The 20,266-nt window shown below is 41.3% G+C and overlaps 1 protein-coding gene across 1 annotated transcript; it reads right to left on the minus strand.

Annotated features, from left to right (window-relative positions):
* Positions 1–2,473: 2,473 nt before the first annotated feature.
* On the minus strand, positions 2,474–3,088 carry LOC122640553 (transcription factor PAR2-like). The gene has a single exon (XM_043833777.1). The coding sequence runs from the start codon at positions 2,996–2,998 to the stop codon at positions 2,576–2,578; it is 423 nt and encodes a 140-aa protein (XP_043689712.1). The 5' UTR covers positions 2,999–3,088; the 3' UTR covers positions 2,474–2,575.
* Positions 3,089–20,266: the final 17,178 nt, after the last annotated feature.

Below are 20,266 nucleotides of genomic sequence, written 5' to 3' on the forward strand. Positions count from 1 at the left end.
GCACCCGTGGGAAAGTCTCATGTCACCCCAAAAGCAAATTGGGCCCACAGCATAGCCCTCCCCCTCATCCTCCTCCTACCAGGTCTCAACGCTAAACTCCAAAAAGTCAATCTGATTCTCTTTACTTAACCATTCTTGGATTGGGGAATTGAACTTATCTAATCCAGTGACTCTGATGATAATGCTTCCAGCCAAACTCCATGAAAAGTGAAAAAATAATGGTCACTTTCCCAATTGCCTTGACTCCTTCATTTATCACATGGATTGAATTTTTTATTTCACAGGGATAAAACGATAATTTCAGGTCTTCTTGTGTTATATAATATAGCATTTTTTTTTTTTTTTTTTTTTTTTTTTTTTTTTTAATCTATCTCGGAACTAAGACTCTAAGAGCATAAGAAAGGAGGGGAGTTCTTCCCCAAGTATGTTCACCTAGCACATACTCGTTAGGTGTCAACATCTGTATGAAGGATATATATTAAAGCATAACAAACAGGTGTTGGCACCTGACAGGTATGTGCAGAGGATCCGTCCTCTAAGCGCACCAATGAGAAACAACAAAAAAGTTTCATTTCATGTGCTAAGTAAAGAGATAAGAGAAAGGATGCTAGTGTACTCTTTCCTTGGAGTTAAACTCCACCCACGGGGAGCTGATCACTTTTTTACAGTTTCCCCAAGGCTCAAACCATTTCCCATGTGTCTATAACTCTCCCCTTTACAACCCCCAAACCCCTTATGCAGGGAGAGTGGATTACACGGACCCAACAACCTATCTGGCATGAAGCACTTGATCATACTGTTTGTAGATATTTTATAGGGGCAATTACTATCACTACCCTACACTTAGCCTATATTTGTTAAAACTATCCTACCTTAAATTTCTTTTCTGAAACTACCCTGCTTTTAAACTTTTACATCTCCTTCTACCCTTATGTTTTTAAATACCCAGATCATCCTTCCTTTTCACCTAGTAACCTACTAATCTGTTTAACCTACCCTACCTTAAATTTCTTTTCTGAAACTACCCTACTTTTAAACTTTTACATCTCCTTCTACCCTTATGTTTTTAAATACCCAGATTTCCCTTCCTTTTCACCTAGTAATCTGCTAATCTATTTAACCAGCCATTCTTCTTCTATTTTTTACTATTTGTGTCATTAAAATAGTAAAAAATGAAAGCACCCACTCGCTTCTTCTCTCTCTCTTTTTTATTTTATTTGACTTTTTTTTTCTTCGATTTTTCTATTTAATTATTTTTGTATTCAACATCTCAGCCTCATTGTTCTTCTTCGAACAAATCGACCTAATCCTCACCGTGATCTAGTTCTTCTCCTTCGTCTACATTATAGGTGCGTTCCCTTCTCTGAAACTAATCCATCTTTCATGGATTCTCAATTGAAATCGCCAAGAAGGCAGAGACAATCCAATGATTGATTTGTGTCGTTCTATCCCATGGCTGCGAGGTTGAGGAGAGATGAAGATGGTCATGTAGAGATCAATTGTAATGGAGAGGGAGGGCTGCCTTCTGCTTCTGCGAATATGAAGAGGGAGAAGAAGAGTAACGACTAGAGAAACGCGTTGTAGGTTAATAAAAAATAAAAAACACGGAAATATAAATTGAATAAAAAGAGGAAAAGAGAGAAGAAGTGGGATGCTTCGAAGAGAATCAATTTGTTCCTTGGTTTTAGTGCACGGTATCGGAACGGGTATCGATAACCTGTAAAACCGATATGATATCGGCTTAGATCGGCTGTATCGAACAAAATTACCCTTGAATCTCCTTAAAAAATGGGTTTTCTGACCATTTTACCCCTTGTCCGTACCATGCTACCGATACAATATCGACACGGTATCCGTGACTAGTAAAACCGGTATACGATATCGATACTTAGAACCATGATCTATTCGAAGAAGAACGATGAGGATGAAATGTTGAATAAAAAATAAAAAATAGAAAAATTGAAGAAAAAACAAAAAAAAAATGAATGGAGTAAAAAACGGGAGAGAGATGAAGCGGGTGGGTTCTTTCATTTTTTACTATTTTAATGACAAAATAGTAAAAATTAGAAGAATGGTAGGTCAAATAGATTAGCAAGTTATTACTAGGTGAAAAGGAAGGGCAATCTAGGTATTTAAAAACATGAGGGTAGAAGAAGATGTAAAAGTTTAAAAGCAGGGTAGTTTCAGAAAAGAAGTTTAAAGTAGGGTAGTTTTAATAAATATAGGCTAAGTGTAGGGTAGTGATAGTAATTGCCCCTATTTTATATGACCCTCCATGTTCAATATCAACAACAAACAAAAATATACAATTAAAAGAAATGCATGTTCATAAGGTGGTTGTAATGGTAAAACAATGGCAGTATCTCTCCATAATATCCATATACATGATTTAGCCTTGCTACAAAGCCTGCAATAGAATATAATAGATCAGTATCAACCAGATTTCCCCCAGAAAATAATACAAAAAAAAAAAAAAAAATTATGGAGAGAAATTTTAAAAAGAAAATAAAACGAGAGGAAAAATGGAAGCAATTGAGAGTTTACAGAGAGCTAGAAAGCAAGGAAGAACTGATTATCAGCCTTCAAACTTGGACTTATCCTTCTCGAGGCTTTCAAACAAACTGGTAAGAATTTTTATGGCCTTAACTTGGCCTTGCAGAGCCAATATATAGAGAGCTGTCTCTTCAAAAAGCTTGTCAATCCCAAGTGACTCACCCCCAGGGATGATACTCTGCAACAACATGATTCTCTTCTGTATCCCAACCTTCTCTCCTTCGTCTTCACCACTAGCATTAGGGTTATTCGTCTGAAGCTTTGCCTTGGCGTTCCTTTGCTTCCTGCGGGGCCTTTTATTAATGGACTTTGAACGTCGTCTGTGGTGGAGGAGACCATTAGAAGACTGAAGGGCTTCATGACCCATCTCACATTCTTGGTGGGTTCTCTTCTTTTCAGTAGTTGAGAATGTGGGTGAGATTTCATGATCTTGAGTGGTCTCCATGTTATGTATTTTGGAGAAAAAGAAAAGAAGGGAGAGGATTGAGGGAGAAAAGGAGAGGAGAAGAAGAGAGCTTCAACTTGGAGGAGTGGAGAAGGAGAGGAGAAAGAGTGGTTAAATTATTGTGGAGTTCTAGAAATGTCAATGCCAACGAAGCTGGGTCCACAAAGTTTTGGCTTCCCGATTACTGTTTTTGGATCAATGTGGACATGCATGATACTGTTGATCGAGTGTATTTTGGATTTCCTTGAACCATCTTGCCTCAGCTTTTTGGCTTGGGTTTGGTTTGTTTTGGCTTGGCTTGGTTTGCCTTGCCTTGGCATGGCTTGGCTTTTAATTTTATCACCTGAATAGAGAATTAATTTCACAAAATAAGCAAATGGTCTGCTGATAAGTCAAGGGGCTACAGCTACCTGAATGCCAATTAACAACAGTAAATGCGGGTTGCTAAACGAATAAGCAAAAGTTGCAATTTGGATCCTCTACGGCCGGCAGCCGACCTGCCATTGTATGGCCTCACACAGGCAGGGCATGGATCCCTCCCCAAGCAGGGTGCTCTGGCAGTGGATAGGGCGGTCATTTTGCCCCTGCCTGTGTATGGGCCGCACAATGGCCGTTCCTTTGCCTGGGCGTAGAGGATCAAAATCCCAAAAGTTGAGGTGCCAACTTTTTTTTTATATTTTTTTATGAGTAATAGGATGGGACTTTATGATTTTATGTGATTATCCATTGTTTTTGAGAGGTGATAGTGAGTGTATATATAAGTGAAGGAATCCACATGTTGGAAACTCAATCACCTATAATACACATTCCAAGAATAAATGATTACAATATTGTATTATGCTATACATGGAAGATTGAGGGAGATATCATAGAAGATTGCATGGGATTCTAAGGGATTGCATGGGATTGTGAACTTGATACCCAAGCAACGTCAAGTATGGAAAGAAATCGGGTACGGTTGATATGGTCTGATACACTCCCTCAAGATGAAGATGGGAGTGGGCGAATCTTCAGCTTGTCCCTAAGAAAAGTGAATCTTGTCGTACCGAGACCCTTGGTCAAGATATCAGCAATCTGATCTTGTATAGAAATAAATCGGACCTGGAGATCACGTTTGGCAACCTTGTCACGAACGAAGTAAAAATCGATTTCCACGTGTTTGGTTCGAGCATGAAAAATCGGATTTGCCGAGAGATATGTGGCTCCGATGTTATCACACCACAAAACCGGGACTGAAGAGATAGTCAGACCAAGTTCACCAAAGAGGGACTGGAGCCAGGTGAGCTCAGCACAGGCATCAGCAAGGGCTTTGTACTCTGATTCAGTGGAGGACCCGGCCACGGTCTTCTGCTTTTTAGAACCCCAAGAGATCAAATTGGCCCCCATGTTGATGGCATAGCCACCGGTAGACTTACGGTCATCACCATCACCGGCCCAATCAGTATCAAAAAAGGCCTGTAGATCCTATGAAGAAGATTTGGATATGTGCATCCTGTAACCCTTAGTATGTTTGAGGTAGTGTAGAATACGCTTGACCATGGTCCAATGGTCCTCAGTAGGACTATGCATATATTGGCAGGCACGATTTACAGAGAATGCAACGTCCGATCGAGTGAGAGTAATGTACTACAGTGCCCCTACTATTGACCTGAACTTGGTAGGATCAAAGAATTGAACACCCCTTGTAGCAGATGCTTTGAAGGTTGTGGCCATTGGGGTAAGGACCGGCTTGCAATCAGACATGCCAGCACGCTGCAGAAGATCACTTATATATCGGGACTAAGACAATGTGAGCCCATCAGGCTGATAAGAGGCCAAAATCCCTAAAAAGAAACTCAATCGGCCCAAATCCTTGATCGAGAATTCCGAAGCAAACTGCTGTAAGAAAGTATCAATATGCACCGACTGATTTCCAGTAACCAAAATGTCATCGACATACACTAAGACATAGGAGGTCGTGGGACCTTGTGTATAGATAAATAATGATGGGTCCGTCTGTGAAGACCTGAAACCAGATTGGATCAAGAATTGGGACAGCCGGCTGAACCAGGCCCAAGGGGCCTATTTGATGCCATATAATGACTTGTGTAGTCTGCATACATGAGTCGACCGATTGGCATCTTCAAACCCCTGAGGCTGAGTCATATAAACTTCCTCATTTAGAACACCATGTAGGAAGGCGTTTCGTATATCAAGTTGGCAAACACCCTATCCATTACAGACAGCCAAGGTCAGCACTATGCGTATAGTTGTAGGTTTGACAATAGGTTAAATGTCTCATCATAGTCCAATCCTGGTTGTTGGTGAAACCCCTTGGCCACAAGTCTCACCTTGTACCTTTCAATGGACCCATCAGCTTTTCTCTTGATCTTGTATACCCACTTACAACCAACCAAATTTACATTAGTAGGGAGAGGCATCAAGGACCATGTCCCATTTTTAAGTAAAGCCGCAAATTCATCAGACATGGCCTGGCACCAATTAGAATCTTTTATAGCTTGAGTGTAACATGTTGGTTCAATGGGTGGGGAAGGTTCTGAGGTGAGTGGGGTAAAATGGGCATTGGGAGTTGTGGTGGGGTCGGCATACAGGTCACTTAGGAGACGTGTGCAACAGGGGGGGAGATGAGGGAGGGGTAGGGGATGGGGAGTGATGCGGGCTAGGTGAGGGAGACATGGGAATGGTTTCGGGTATGGGGGTGTGGGGTGTGGGCATTTGCTGGTTTGGAGGAGTGATCAGATGGATAGTCGGGACAGGGGGGTTGGGTAGAATAGTGAGAGGTAAGGAAGCCCATGTGGGTGTGGTGGATATGGGAGGGGGGTTTAATTGGGATTCACGAAATGGAAATCTAAGCTCATCAAATCGTACATGTCATGCAATATAAATGTGATGTGATACAAGATGCATGCAACGGTAGCCGTGGTAATGAAAACTATACCCGAGGAAAACACAAGGAGTGGAGCGTGGATCTATTTTGTGATTATTATAAGGACGAAGAAAAGGAAAACAGAGACACCCAAAAACCTTAAGAAAACTATAATCGGGTGGATGAGATGAGAGAAGTTGATAGGGGGAAAGGTTCCCAAGAGTGGGAGTGGGCATTCAATTATTAAGTAGACTGCCATTTCAAAGGCATAATCCCAATAAAGTTGAGCGACTGAGGCCTGATGCAGAAGAGTTAGCCCAGTCTCAACAATATGGCGATTATGCCTTTCAACGGTGCCTTGTTGTTCATGGGTATGGGGGCAAGAGATCCGATGGTGAATACCAAGGTTTGCAAAGTAAGAATGAAGAGAGCGGAACTCTCCCCCCCCCCCCCAATCAGTTTGCACATTTTTTATTTTAGTGGAAAATTGACGTTCTACCAAAGCTTGAAATTGCTTAAACACATTGAAGGCATCAGATTTTGCCTTAAGGGGATAAAACCAAATATACTTAGTAGAATTGTCCACAAAAATTATAAAGTATATATGTCCATTAGAAGAAACAATGAGAGAAGGTCCCCAAATGTCACTAAAAATTAAAGATAAAATAGAACTACTACGATGGGTTCATTCACGAAGAGTCAAACGGCTTGATTTGCCTATTTGACAAGCAGAACACAAATGCACAGATGATGGGATCTTGACATCAGAAACCATAAGATGAAGTGAACGATCATGAGGATGACCCAGACGTTGGTGCCAGTGATCATAAGATGAGATCTGAGCTATATTGGTGGAGGGAGGATGTGAAGATGGCAGGTGGTAGAGACTATCTTTGCTAGGCCCCGTAAGCAGTATTCGATTGGAAGTCGGATCCTTCACATGAAAGTGAGTAGTATGAAATTCAAAGAAAACATTATTGTCAGTAGCAAACTTATTAATAGAAAGTAAAGGATTAGAAAGCGTTGGAACATGTAAAACATCAGAAAGTGATAAAGAACCAGAAGAGGAGGGAATGGAAGAAGTACCAACATGAGAAATGGGAATAGATTTACCATCACCAACTAACAAACCATACTTACCCTTATAGGGAGCATATGACGAGAGAGACTATAGATCAGGTGTCGCATGATGAGTTGCTCCAGTGTCAGGGATCCAAGAGGCTATGCTGGAGTTGGTAGCGGGTATAGGGTAATGGCCATGGTGGGTTGGATGGGATGGTTGGGCTGGGAGCTCTTGTGGGTAAGGCCGTGGGGTGGGGAGTAATGGGGGACTGGTGTTGGTGGCAATATAGGCAGATGGGGAAGGGGTTTGCTCAGGCTGTTGGCCAATATTCTTGTTTTTGTAATAGCATGTGGCGGCCTGATGATTTGTACGACCAAAAATAGTACAGGGACTGTTTGCAAATGCATTAGAATGCTCAAAGCCACTTGGGCCACAACCCCTGCCTCGGCCATGACCACCAGGAGTGCCACAGCCTTGAGGCTGGTTAGGGGGATTGCTTTTGTATTGAGAGTCATTGACAGTAGCATTAGCAGCAGGATCAATGATGGCTTGGTGCGATTGGAGTAAGTACTCATGGCTAACAAGGAGGCCATGCAAATTTGTATAACTGATTAGATCCTTGCAATCCATCATAGTGGGAACAAGGGGCTGAAACTAGGCACGTAAAGCACAAAAAATATGCAAGTTTAGGTCCTTCGTGGGAAGGGGTTTGCCGGCAGCCCCTAGGTTCATCAGACAGGCCTTTAGCCCTATTCAGAAATTGTGTGACGGTTTCTTCTGGTTTTTGAACCAGCTATTAAAGAGCAGCACTAATGGCCAGAATGCGTGGGGTGGAGGCATTGCTATAGGTAGCATGTACGACGTCCCAATGGTCCTTGCTCGTCTCACGTCCGACTGCTAATGACATGGCTTCCTCAGAGAGAGAGGAAATGAGTATGCTCATAATCAGGGAGTCTTTTTCTTCCCATTGTTCAACTTGCGATGCATCCTTAGGGCAGGGATTGGAACCAGTGACATAGCCATAGAATCGCTGGCCCTTTAGATAACTAACAATGTGTTTTCCAATAAACAAAATATTTTGGTGAAAGTTTAATAGAGAATATTTGACATAGGCTAGGTGTAGGTGGAAGAGGGGAAGAAGTAGAAGAAGAGGTTGGGGTGGTGGGAGGGGAACCCATTTCGGCCAAGGTGTGGAGAACATGTGAGATGAGGAGATGGAAAAAAAAAAAGAAAATGGGTCTCTTGATCGGTGGAGCTAGAGGCTCATGATACCATAATAGGATGGGATTTTATGATTTTATGTGATTATCCATTATTTTTGAGAGGTAAGAGTGAGTGCATATATAGGTGAAGGAATCCACATGTTAGAAACTCAATCACCTATAATACACATTCCAAGAATAAAAGATTACAATATTGTATTATGCTATACATGGAAGATTGAGAGAGATATCATAGAAGATTGCATGGGATTCTAAGGGATTTTATGGGATTGTGAACTTGATACCTAAGCAACGTCAGGTATAGAAAGAAATCGGGTATGGTTGATATGGTCTGATAATGAGAAAAAAAATTGATTAAATAAACAAGAATTTGTAGGGTTTTCGTGTACAAAAGATAGTCTATTCTGCTGGGCTTTGTTAGCAATGTAATTAACTAACACAGAAAGCAAAGGTTCCTGAATTGTAGAGAATAAGACTCCACTGCAAAATAAGTATTCAAAAAATAAGACACCAGAGGCCAAGGCTATGCCGATTGAGTTGGACATGGAAGAGTGGTTGTACAGATGAAGAAAGTAGAGCGGAAGAACCGAGGGTTTTAAGCGGAGGACACGAGGCTTTTCATCGCCCCTCCCGTTGCATGATCTACTTGATCTCTAGGTTTCCCTTGCTCTACCGCTGCTTCCTCACATCCAACTAGATTGTCCCTCTTACCTTCTAACCCCCTATTGGTTCACTTCCCTCCATCTCCTTACCATTCTTGAAATCTTCATTCTCAACTACCAAAATCGGCATGCGTGCTCTAACTCCTTCCACATGAACCCATTGCATTCGTCGAAGCTCCTCAAGTCATCATCAGGATAAAAAAGAGCATTAAATGTTACCACTTCAGACGATTTGCCTCCTCCGAGAAAGATCAACACAAGTGATCATTTACTCCAGCTTCAAAATCGCCACATCTTTGGCGATACCCCCAACGCTAACCTCTTCTGATCTAGAGAAGCTATTATTAACATGCAAGATTTCTTCCACTAATGGATTGTTTGCAAGAAATAATAACTGCAAGCGTACGCATCAATCGTAGCTACGGGTTGAACTCAAGGAGATGTACGCCACTCTATCTTACTCACTAAAAAGCAATGCAAAGTGAACCAAATTAAAGTATTGGATTGAACTAATTAAATTAACGCATCCTAACTCACAAGCATCTAGCAAAATTATGCATCTAACGAATTGAATTGGCGTCCTAATACATAAGCATCTAACCTATCAATACTAACACAGATTTAAAGGAATAAATCGCAGCAGCCACACCACAACCACATAAAAAAAACAAAGGAAAAAAAATAAAGCTAAGAGATTAAAGATGTAAACCCCTAAGGTGCTTGCTTGAACCAGACTGAAATTGCTTGCTTCTACCACACTTGAAATGACGCTACCAAATTTGAAATTAAAATAAAAGTAATTAAATTGTAATCCTAACATAATGCATGATAATGATAGTGAATAAAAAATAAAATCCTAAAAGTATGATTGAATTAGGGAGGTAGAGAATGAGAATAAGATAAAAATAATGGAGAATTAAAATTCCTAATAGAATGGAGGGATTAGAAGAGATGAGAATACTAATAAAATAAAACTAATAGAAGAAGAAAGAGGTAGAGAATAAGAAGAAGAAATTAGAAACTAGAAATAAGAACTAATACTCCCTTCTACCAAAGTTGAATTTGCATGAATTAATTAGGCCTTGCATGAATGTAGTTGAAGAAGCTTGAGCACTTGAATAATCCTTGCATGGCTTCCTCTTCCAAATCCTCCAAGTCTTCTCACAAACTTAGGAACTTAAACTAGAAAGCTTTAAAACTAAGCTAGAATTAAGTTATTACAACCAAATTGAAGACATAAATTGCAAGTAAAGCTTGAATTAAACCTATTACAACCATTAAACTAAGCTCATAAATCAAACTAGAAACTTAGAAAGCCAAAAATTTAGAAGAAAAAGAGAAATTTTACCAAGTAATTGAACAACTTTACAAGAGAATGGCTATGGGTATTTATAGGGAAGGAGAGGAGAAGGGAGAAGAGGGAGAGGGGCTCCACGGTTTTGGGAGCTCCTCTCCTTCTAAAACCGTGGAGGGGAGAGAGTGTGAGAAAGAGGATCCCAAAAATAAGAGAATATTCTCTTCTCCTTCCTCCTTTACATTACTTGAATCCCAAGAAAAAAGAGAAAAAATAGAAACTAAGAGAAATAAAAATCTTAGCTACATAAACCTTCTATTTTTCAAAAAGTGGACTTTTTAATTTTACTCTTGTGCTTCCTTATCTTTGTAGGTGTCTTCTCCAAGCAATGAGATCAAGGCATCTTTGACTTTTCAACTTTCCATGGATGAGAGAATATTTTTCAAAAGAAATCTATCCATAGTAAAATCCCAAAAGTGCCCTTAGAAAGTTGGAGAGAGAGAATGATGATGATGACTAGGATTCCACTCAAGGAATTAATAAAATGCCCAATGTGTCCTCTAGAAAAATCGTGGAGCCTTGTGTGCTCCCTCTAAAAATCATAGAATCTTGTGCCTTTTTCAAACTGTGGAATCTTGTGGCAGTGTGGGTCCCCCCATGTGGATGGCAGTTCTTCTCTCTCTTCAAGATTGAAAAATTACCAAAATGGTCCTGTACTTGTAGTGGATCTCAACCATTGATTAGAAATGCCTTCTTTAATGTCAAAAGTATCCTTGGGAAGTGGCAGAATGGCTATGGGTTTGCATTACAACTCATTTCTGACCCATTATTCTTTCTTAGCCTAAAAAGAATAATCAACTGCATGGAGGCCTAAACGAATGCGTAACTGAATTCCATCACGTCCATCTTGCTCAAAATTTAGTTCTGAACACAGCCATGTAAAAACATTGGGTAGCTTTATATGTAAATTTGGACATGCAGCTCCCGATAGTCCAGAATAGCAATGAATAGCCCAAAAACCTGAAAAGCACAAGAAAGCACCGAGTAACTCTGTCCAATGTGGTAAAATTCATGCTTTGTGCCCTAAGATTTCACACATAAATGTGCTCATCAGATTCCCCCACACTTAAACGTTACTTGTCCTCAAGTAAACAAAAGCAAAAAACACTAATCTAGAATGCAGAAATCCTAACTCACTTTCATAGGAATCACGGTTGCACTTAGCATGTGCAACAAGCCTTTAAACCCCTAGGTTATCCCTAGTGGACGAGTTGTGTCTCATGGGTGTTTGCAGTGAATGTACACCCAAAATTCAATAAGAAAAAGAATGCTGCAAATTTTAATCATGGCATAAGTAGGATAGTGCACATAATCCCAAAAAGTGCTCAACTAAAGATCAAGGAGCCAAAGGTTCTCCCACACTTGAATTTTATCACCCCACATCAATTCAAGTAACAGGCATGCACCAAGGTCAAGGGATCTCCTCATATTTTCTGAACACTACTCACCTTCAAGTAAACCCCCCCATAGCATCGATGGAACCAAAGAATTAGGCTTGAGTATTTTTTACCATGCTTTCTTTTCAGGGGTTAAGGCAATGGCTTTTCTTTCACAATAGTAAACTATATTTCTACTCCAATACTGTTCTCTAAATGACATGGTGGAGCATATACCAGACACCCAAATACTTGGTAGCTTCTCTTTTTACATATATCCATAAAGACATTGAGACATTGATGCAAGAGGTTTTTTTTTTTTTTTTTTTTTGAGTTTCCTTCCAAGGAATTTCGAATAAGTCACCCTGCTTCCTGAGGCAACAGTGCCCTATCTAGTTCCAAGGAATTCCACTTTCCTTTCTTTTTTTTTTTTTTTTTTTTTTTTTTTCACTCACTTTCATGCCTTGCCTTGCCACAAACAAATTGGTCTCAACTACTAGCCAAAAGATCAAAGGGTCCATAAAACACATAGAGGAATCTAACCATCAAATGAAATAGTACTCATATTTTCCAATTCAGCCCCTCTGACTGGATACATACCAATTATTGTCCTTAAAAAGGGATTTCTTATTATTTCGCATGCTGGGGCACCTAATTCCCTCTCTCTCTCGCTTTGTGATCAAAGAAATGTATGCACAAACCAAACTACTGTCACAATCAAAATTCACAAAATTCACCAATTAAATCTAACACCCCCCCCCACACTTAATTCATGCAGTGTCCTTAATGCATGCAGAAAAGAAGGAATAAGGACAAGGGAGGGGATACATACCAAGAAATCAATTTTCAAGGTAAAGAGGCTCATGGAGATCCATAACCTCTTCTACACTTGGAACAGGCATCTCAATGTAGGCCTTCAAACGTTGGCCATCTACCTTAAAAGCAGCACCTGTACTTGGATTGGCAACTTCAACAGTCCCATGAGGATAAATACTCTGAACAATATAGGGGCCATCCCATCTTGAGCGTAACTTACCTGGAAAAATGTGCAAACGAGAATTGTACAACAAAACTTTTTGACCTACCTCAAAAGATTTTCTCAAAATGTACCTATCATGGAAAGCCTTGGTTTTTGCCTTGTAAATCTGGGCATTCTCATATGTCTCATTTCTCAATTCTTCCAACTCAGATAGTTGGAGTTTCTTATGGGCACCTGCAGTGGGTAGATCAAAGTTAAGGCTTTTAATAGCCCAAAAGGCCTTGTGCTCAAACTCAACAGGTAAGTGACACACATTTCCATACACCAGACGGTACAAAGATTGACCAAGATCGGTCTTAAAGGCGGTCCTATGGGCCCACAAAGCATCTATCAACCTATTAGACCAATCTTTGCGGTCCAGGTTGATGATTTTCTCAAGAATTTGCTTTATCTGCTTATTTGAAACCTCAACCTGGCCATTGGTCTGGGGATGGTAGGCTGTGGCCAACTTGTGAATGACACCATATTTTCTCATGAGGGCCTCAAAGGGTCGGTTGCAAAAGTGCTTGCCCCGATCACTAATGATAGCACGGGGAGTACCAAAACGGGAGAAAATGTTCTCCTTTAAGAATTTGACAACCACCTTGTGGTCATTGGTTCTGCAAGAAATAGCCTCAATCCATTTGGACACATAGTCCACAACAAGTAATATGTACAGTTTACCAAAAGAATTAGGGAAAGGCCCCATGAAATCTATACCACACACATCAAACACCTCAACCACCAAAATTGGGTTGAGGGACATCATATTCCTCCTGGTGAGACGCCCTAAAGATTGGCATGAAGAACACACCTTGCAATAAGTAAAAGTGTCTCTAAAAAGAGTAGGCCAATAAAATCCACACTATAAAACCTTAGCCGCTGTCTTATTGGGCCCAAAATGAGCTCCACAAGCCTGATCATGACAAACAGATAAGATAGATTGTTGCTCATGATCAGGAGCACACCTCCGGATAGCTTGATCCTGATAAGCCTTACAGAGATAAGGATCACCCCAAAAGAAATATTTCACCTATGAAAAAAAACGATTCTTATCTTGGGTGGACCAATGTGCAGGTGTCACACCCGTAACTAGATAATTGACAATGTTAGCAAACCAAGGTTCACTAGACACTGTCATCAGAAACTCATCAGGAAAATTCTCGTTGACTGGAGAATCAACAGTCAAGGAATTAGACAGCCGGGATGAATGGTCTGTAACCAAATTTTCACATCCTTTCTTTTCCCTAATTTCAAGATCAAATTCCTGCAACAAGAGGACCCACCTAATGAGGTGAGCCTTAGCATCTTCCTTCTGCACAAGATATTTGATAGCTGCATGGTCAGTGTAAACAATCACATGTGAACCAATCAAGTAGGGTCTGAACTTCTCTAATGCAAATACAAAAGTTAAAAATTCTTTCTCAATGGTGGTATAATTGAGCTGTACATCATCAAGAGTCCTACTTGCATAATAAATCACATGGGCCAATTTGTTGATTCTTTGCCCAAGAACAGACCCTATAGCAAAATCAAAGGCATCACATGTCAAACCCTGCCCCTGACTGACCGGAATCTTGATTGAAGGACAGAAACCCCTGACATGGCATCCAAGCACACTGTGGAGTATCGCTCCAGTGATTGAATTTGATGAAGAAACCTAAAGGATGTCTTCCTACATATCTGTTAGAAGATGGATTGCAGATCCCTGCAGTTGCATGGCCCACAACATAATGTACTGCTTGGACTCCAGGTATTCTCTCTCCTCTCCATAAATGTGGGTCCCACCCCTGGAAATGAGTGCAAAAGACCCTGAGTGACATGTGGGTGCAAGACCCTAAGCCTGGGTCAAACCCCTGTGCAAGCCCACAGTGAATCAGCCTTGCTGAAATCTCTGGGCGATGCAGACATCACAAAGAGTGGGAAAATGCAGTTTTTTCATGATTTGATCTGTAGGGACCACCCATATTAGTCATGGGCACCCCCCATAGGTTGAGGGAAGTCTGAGGGACCACCTCATACCCTTGGATCACTGTGGACCCCACCTGAGTGCTCATAATGACTAAGAATGCAGTTAAAAATGCATTTTCAAAAAGGGCCTTAACAGCCAAACAGACCCTAGTTATGGGCTGGGCTATAAATAGAGGTGCCTTAGGCTCATTTTAAGCTTTGGCTACTGTTGGAATCGTGGAGGGGAGGAGAAGAAAGAAAACAGAGAAAAGAGAAGGAGAAGAAGAAGGAAAGAGAGGGAGAGGGAGGAAGTGAGCAGCCCTGCCCCAAGGCTCTGATTCGGGCAGCCTTTGATCATTTTAGGTATAAAACTGAACTCATACCACTGCTGTGATGCTGCTACTGATTTCTCTCCATATATCCCTGAGGTTTTGATGCAGTTTTGGCCATTGGCAGCCCAGAACAGCTGGGGGCTGCCATGAACCATCTCAGATCTTCCATGCATCTACCATGCAAGCATGATGCATGGAAGATCTAAGCCCTTTATGGAGATTTGCATATCTGTTTTACACCTGAGACCGAAACCCAGGCTATGCCAGACTGTATTGCCCTATTACACTAAGAACAGGCAGTTTGGGGTCCAGATTGTGTGCCCTGGCTGCATGAAACCTAACCCTAGGTTGTAGCAACCTTAGATTGTTGTTTTACATATGAATCCAGCTTTCCATGCAGTCAAAACTTTGATTTGCAACCAAAGATATGCTGGGTTACTATTTATTGGACTGTCTGGGCAGCTTCTGGTAGCCAAGTGGTGGGCCAAAGTGAAAATCCATTGGGACTGGTGCAAAGTATGCCCTTGGGGGTCCATGATGACCTAACATGCATAGGGAGAAGAAGCATGCACTGCACATGGTCAGCAACCTAGGAATCTCAGCCTGTTCCCTGTTTTGCAATCTCTGGGCAATGCACTGGGCGATGCAGACATCACCTAGAGACATTGCCCAGTGAATGAAACTTTGCTGGATTATTGATCTGACCTGGGGGATCTTCACCCATGGACCATAAATCAGTGTAGGGATGTGGAAAATGACCAGAATGCCCCTCCTCACATCTGTCCCATTAATGAATAGCTCGGGTACCCAAGTGGGCCCCGTAAGACTTGGAAAACCTATCTGTGAAGGTCTTGCAGCATTGCCAAGTTGGGGACTGTACTGTGAAGCTTGAATAACCTAGGGACATGTACCAATGTGATAAATGACCATTCTACCCCTAGACCAAAAACTCTGGATGATGCACCGAAACATAGGCCTAAGGCCCAGTGTAAGGCCTAGTGTAAGGCCCAGAGATTTCCAAGTGATGTTCAAATGTGCACTGAATCAAGTGAGCCTAGATCAACCCTAGGACATCCAAAAATAATTCAAAATATTAAATGACATATTTCTGATTTATATCTAGGATTTGATCCCGTGCTCGAGGCCCACAGCCAAACTGCAGTCGAAACTGAAACTACAACTGAATTCCTAGAACTAGACCCAGGTGAGTGAAATGTTATCCTGTATGTACGTGTAACAATATTAATTATGCCGACAAATTTAAATTCTTTAATTATGATGCTCTGTTACTTATTCAATTAAAATTTCTCAATTATTACACATCGTGTGACTGTTGATCAACACTGCTTGAATTTATCATGATGACTGTGAATGTTAGACTAGATGCCATAGTTAGCTTGGATATGAGGCCGGTAGTAGCCTGTAGTATGGGATACGGTTGACACCGCCCGACTCATATGATGGCATATAGATATGGGGCAAGAGTTTCATCACACGTGCTATGCACCCTTGCCAACAGGGGTTAAGGTGTTAGATAACTGTGTGGACTACCATAAAACCTCGGGTGTTTACGTCGAGAAGCCTCAGCACAGCTGAGATGTCCCAGGGTAAATATGTCAGGAAGCCTCGGGCTACAAGCTTGGGAAACACCAATAGGTGAATCATGGCTATATGCCACATAAAGTTTATCCTCAAATTACATGTCAGGAAGCACCGAAAGGTGAACTATATTGAGTCGGTTACCTCATAAGTTCAATCTAGAGGGCCGGTCAAGCTGACCTGGGTAGGGAGATGTTGGAGCTGGCTGGTTCTCTCTGACAACTCAATGGGTGTATCGCGGGAAAGGGTAACCAAGCCCACACCAAGGATACATATATTGGGGATTGTAGTAGCACTGACCTGACTTAGTTGTATTGTTAGGTGGCTAATAATTAATCTAGACTTGCATATCATGTAGGATCATGTGGAATGTGGTTGCATATGCATGCATGATGATATGTTTTGCTCACGAGCTCAGTGGGCTCACACTCTGTTATATATGTTTTTCTTTTAGATGATTCTGCAGGTGGATGCCGCTGTGGCATGGTGGCTTATTACGATGAGGAGAGCCCTTGTGATTATGATGATATTGGTGTGGATCCCGACGGAGGTCGTACCGATGATGCAAACTTTCTCAGTAGTTATTGATGAAGACCAGTGAGGGGCGCTTCTGATGTTTTTTGTCTTGGGGACTCCTTTTTGTTTTTTATAGGAGTTTATCCCCGTACTTGGTTCTGTCTTAGTCTTTTCTTTCCTTTTTTGGGGTTGAGTTATCTCGCCCTATATATATATGTACTTTTCTTTTGCTTATGTATATGTTAATTTTACTTTCCAGTTGTGGGTTGTACTAAGGAATGTTCCAGAACATACATATGTAAATATATCACCAACATTCCCGTATCGCTACGCTTTCTCTTTTGTTATTACAATTGTAGTTTATCTGCAGCACTCTGATCTTACTTGTAGTAATGTGATGAATGTGGGACCGTGAATATATTAACTGCTTCTAGATCCATGGGATTTGACAGATTGCTGTTATGCAATTCGGGTCACCTACCTAATCCTCCCAGGGGGTGGTTTGGGGTGTGACAGAGCTTGGTATCAAAGCGTGAGGCTCTTCTTACATTCACGGGATGCAGAATAGGAATAATAAGCTACCAACATTAAAACATGTAATAAAGTAAAAGCTACCGGGGGAGGTAGATGTAATTCAAAGACAAGGTGCATAATTACATTACTTTAAGATAACTGTGGCTGAGCCACTATAAGAAGTTTGACTGAAGGTACTACCTTCAAGTTTACATAAGTTGAAAAATATATATATATATATATATATATATATACACCACACACAAAAGAAAATACATAAACTATAAAAAAAAAAAACTATATAAGACCAAGGTCAGAACTACATAATGACAAGTCAGACTGGAGCCTATGGAAGCTGGCTGGAGTACTACTTAGTTGGAGGTAAATCACTCGGTGGAGGCTGAGACTGATGTGAGTCAACTCGGTAGAATGTATCCCAAAATTCCAGGCGTCGCTCCACAGATCCCACTCTACTCTCATGTGACGAGAAGCCTCGATCCATCCTGGTCGCCATATCAGTGAGATGAGTGCTGAGGCCCTGGAACTGAGACATCACCTGTGACCACTCAGATGACTTTGGCACATGCGAGCTAGTGGCACCTGTCGCCTCATATGGGGGCAAGTTAGTAAACTACTCACCAACTCCCTCAAAGTCACCCTGCTCATCTCCCTGAATGTCTCCCTCACCACCCTGCATCTCTCCCTGCTCCTCATCGCCCTACATCTCCATCTAATCCCCCTCCTCTGGATCACTACTTGGCTCCCCTGGTACCTTCATCTTCAAGATCAGGGTCTTGTTGATGGGCCTAGACTTGTCTCTGTCCATATACTCACCTCCCAAAGGAACCTCTAAGTGTCTGAAAACCAAAGTAAGGAACTTCCCATATGGAAGGTTCCCATCTGAAGGATTTTGGGCGTGATGCAACATGACCTGAAGAAGTAAATACGGGAGGTTTATCACTGGACCCCCCTTGCCCGCTCCTAGTTAGCAATAGGTAATGTAGGCTCTCATCATAGAAATACTACCCCTGTTTTCGCCTTTCGAGTAGATGTTGTATGAAACACATCTACTGATGATGCGAGCACTGGGCTTATTGGAAGCCTCAGACCTAGGAGTGCTCTCAGAACCAGTTAATGCTTTGAAGACCTTCCTCCTGGTCTCCAAAGAGAACATATCAGAAATATCAACCCTGGGCTTATAGTAACATCTCTCACCAGTATCTGGTAGCCCTAGGATCCCTGCTAAGGTGGCAGTGGTCAGTCTAATGTCCACCCCCTTAACTCTGCTCTGTAATCCAAATTCTCGTGCCCCAGATGGCATTGGGTTACAGTAAAAATATCAAACCAAGTTGGGATAACATGGTTCAATAGGTGATAGCATAGAGGCCCCACCCAAAATGTTGAACCTGGTGTACAAGTTGTACTGGTGAAAGTCATCCACCTGTACTACTCTTCCTTTCACAATCTTCAGGGACCTAAACTTGTCCCAATCCCTAGCATGCTCATACCTAGAGAATAGGAACCGATCGAAATCTGGGTCCTCGGATGATGAATCTTCCCTAGGAGAAGTAGGTGGCACAGAAGAGGATGAGGAATGCTCATTCTTGGACCGTAGCCTCTTGCGTGCTATGGATTTCCTTGTCGTTCTGTGGCTAGTAGACATTAGGCTGCAAAGAGAGAAGAAAAGAAATATTTAGGGCATGAGAAAGTGAGAAAAGCCTAGCCAAAACAAGAAAAACAAAGAAAATGACCTAAAGTTAGGAAAAAGGTAAAAAAATCTTACCTAAAGTTGCGTAGAATCGCGGGGGACCCGTGAAAGTGGAAGGAATTGGTGTGGAAAAGGTCACACTAAGCTCCAAAGCTCTGCCCTAGGTGCTTAGAGAACTTTAGAAAAGAAATGAAGTGAAATGGGGTCCTCTCGGACTATTATATCTGAGCCCCAATTCTCTGGGCGATAGCACTGGGCGATGCATCTAACGCCCAGAGACATTGCCTAGAGATTAAATTTTTGCTATTTTTGCATAACAGCTTATGGAAACTTGGATTTTGCCTAAACGTACTTCAATAAACATAAACACATGAATTTTTGTAAAATATTCATATAAAGGAAATAACATGTATAAAAAAAAATTAATTAATTAAATAAATCCAAATATTACCTAATAACCTATTTAGGTGAGTATAGCCAATGCTTGGAGATTTTTAATGTAAACATAAGACACATAGGGATTCTAAGAATTTTTCTCCGTATGTAAGTAAATAATGACCAATAAATATGCTTAAACATATATGTAATTAGTGTGAATATAAATAGTTAATGATATGTGACTAGTACCATGCATGTATGAACCGAGTGGTGTGATGCTACGCAAACTTGAACATAGATATTTAGGTATATTGTAAAACGTATCTATGAGATTAGGGAATGTAGGACTCATCCTACCCATCACCTAGGTCAACCAAGAATAGTATCCAATAGATCATACAGTTAGGTTGAACCATTAGACGCTGAGACGCCTCGAGCCAACCCATTTATTTTCTCCTGCTCATAAGTTATCCCTACAACCATGTACTTAATTCTTTTAATTAAGTATTTATAGTGACTTGATGCTTAGAACCTTTTCATGACAGGACCAGACTACCCCATTCCAGCCTGGAGACCCCGGCAGCATGCGATATATTAGGCAACTGGGGAAAAGATTGATCAGGATACGTGTGGTACAGGCCCGTGCCAAGAACCAACTAGTAATCTACTTAGCTCTTGCAGACGCCAGCGAACCTGTAAATCGAGCCATT

This window comes from Telopea speciosissima, chromosome 9 (assembly GCF_018873765.1).
Source record: "Telopea speciosissima isolate NSW1024214 ecotype Mountain lineage chromosome 9, Tspe_v1, whole genome shotgun sequence".
NCBI lineage: Eukaryota > Viridiplantae > Streptophyta > Magnoliopsida > Proteales > Proteaceae > Telopea > Telopea speciosissima.

Excerpts from the sequence above, each read along its gene's own strand:
- LOC122640553 (XM_043833777.1), bottom strand. The coding sequence starts at position 2,998 with ATGGAGACCACTCAAGATCATGAAATCTCACCCACATTCTCAACTACT.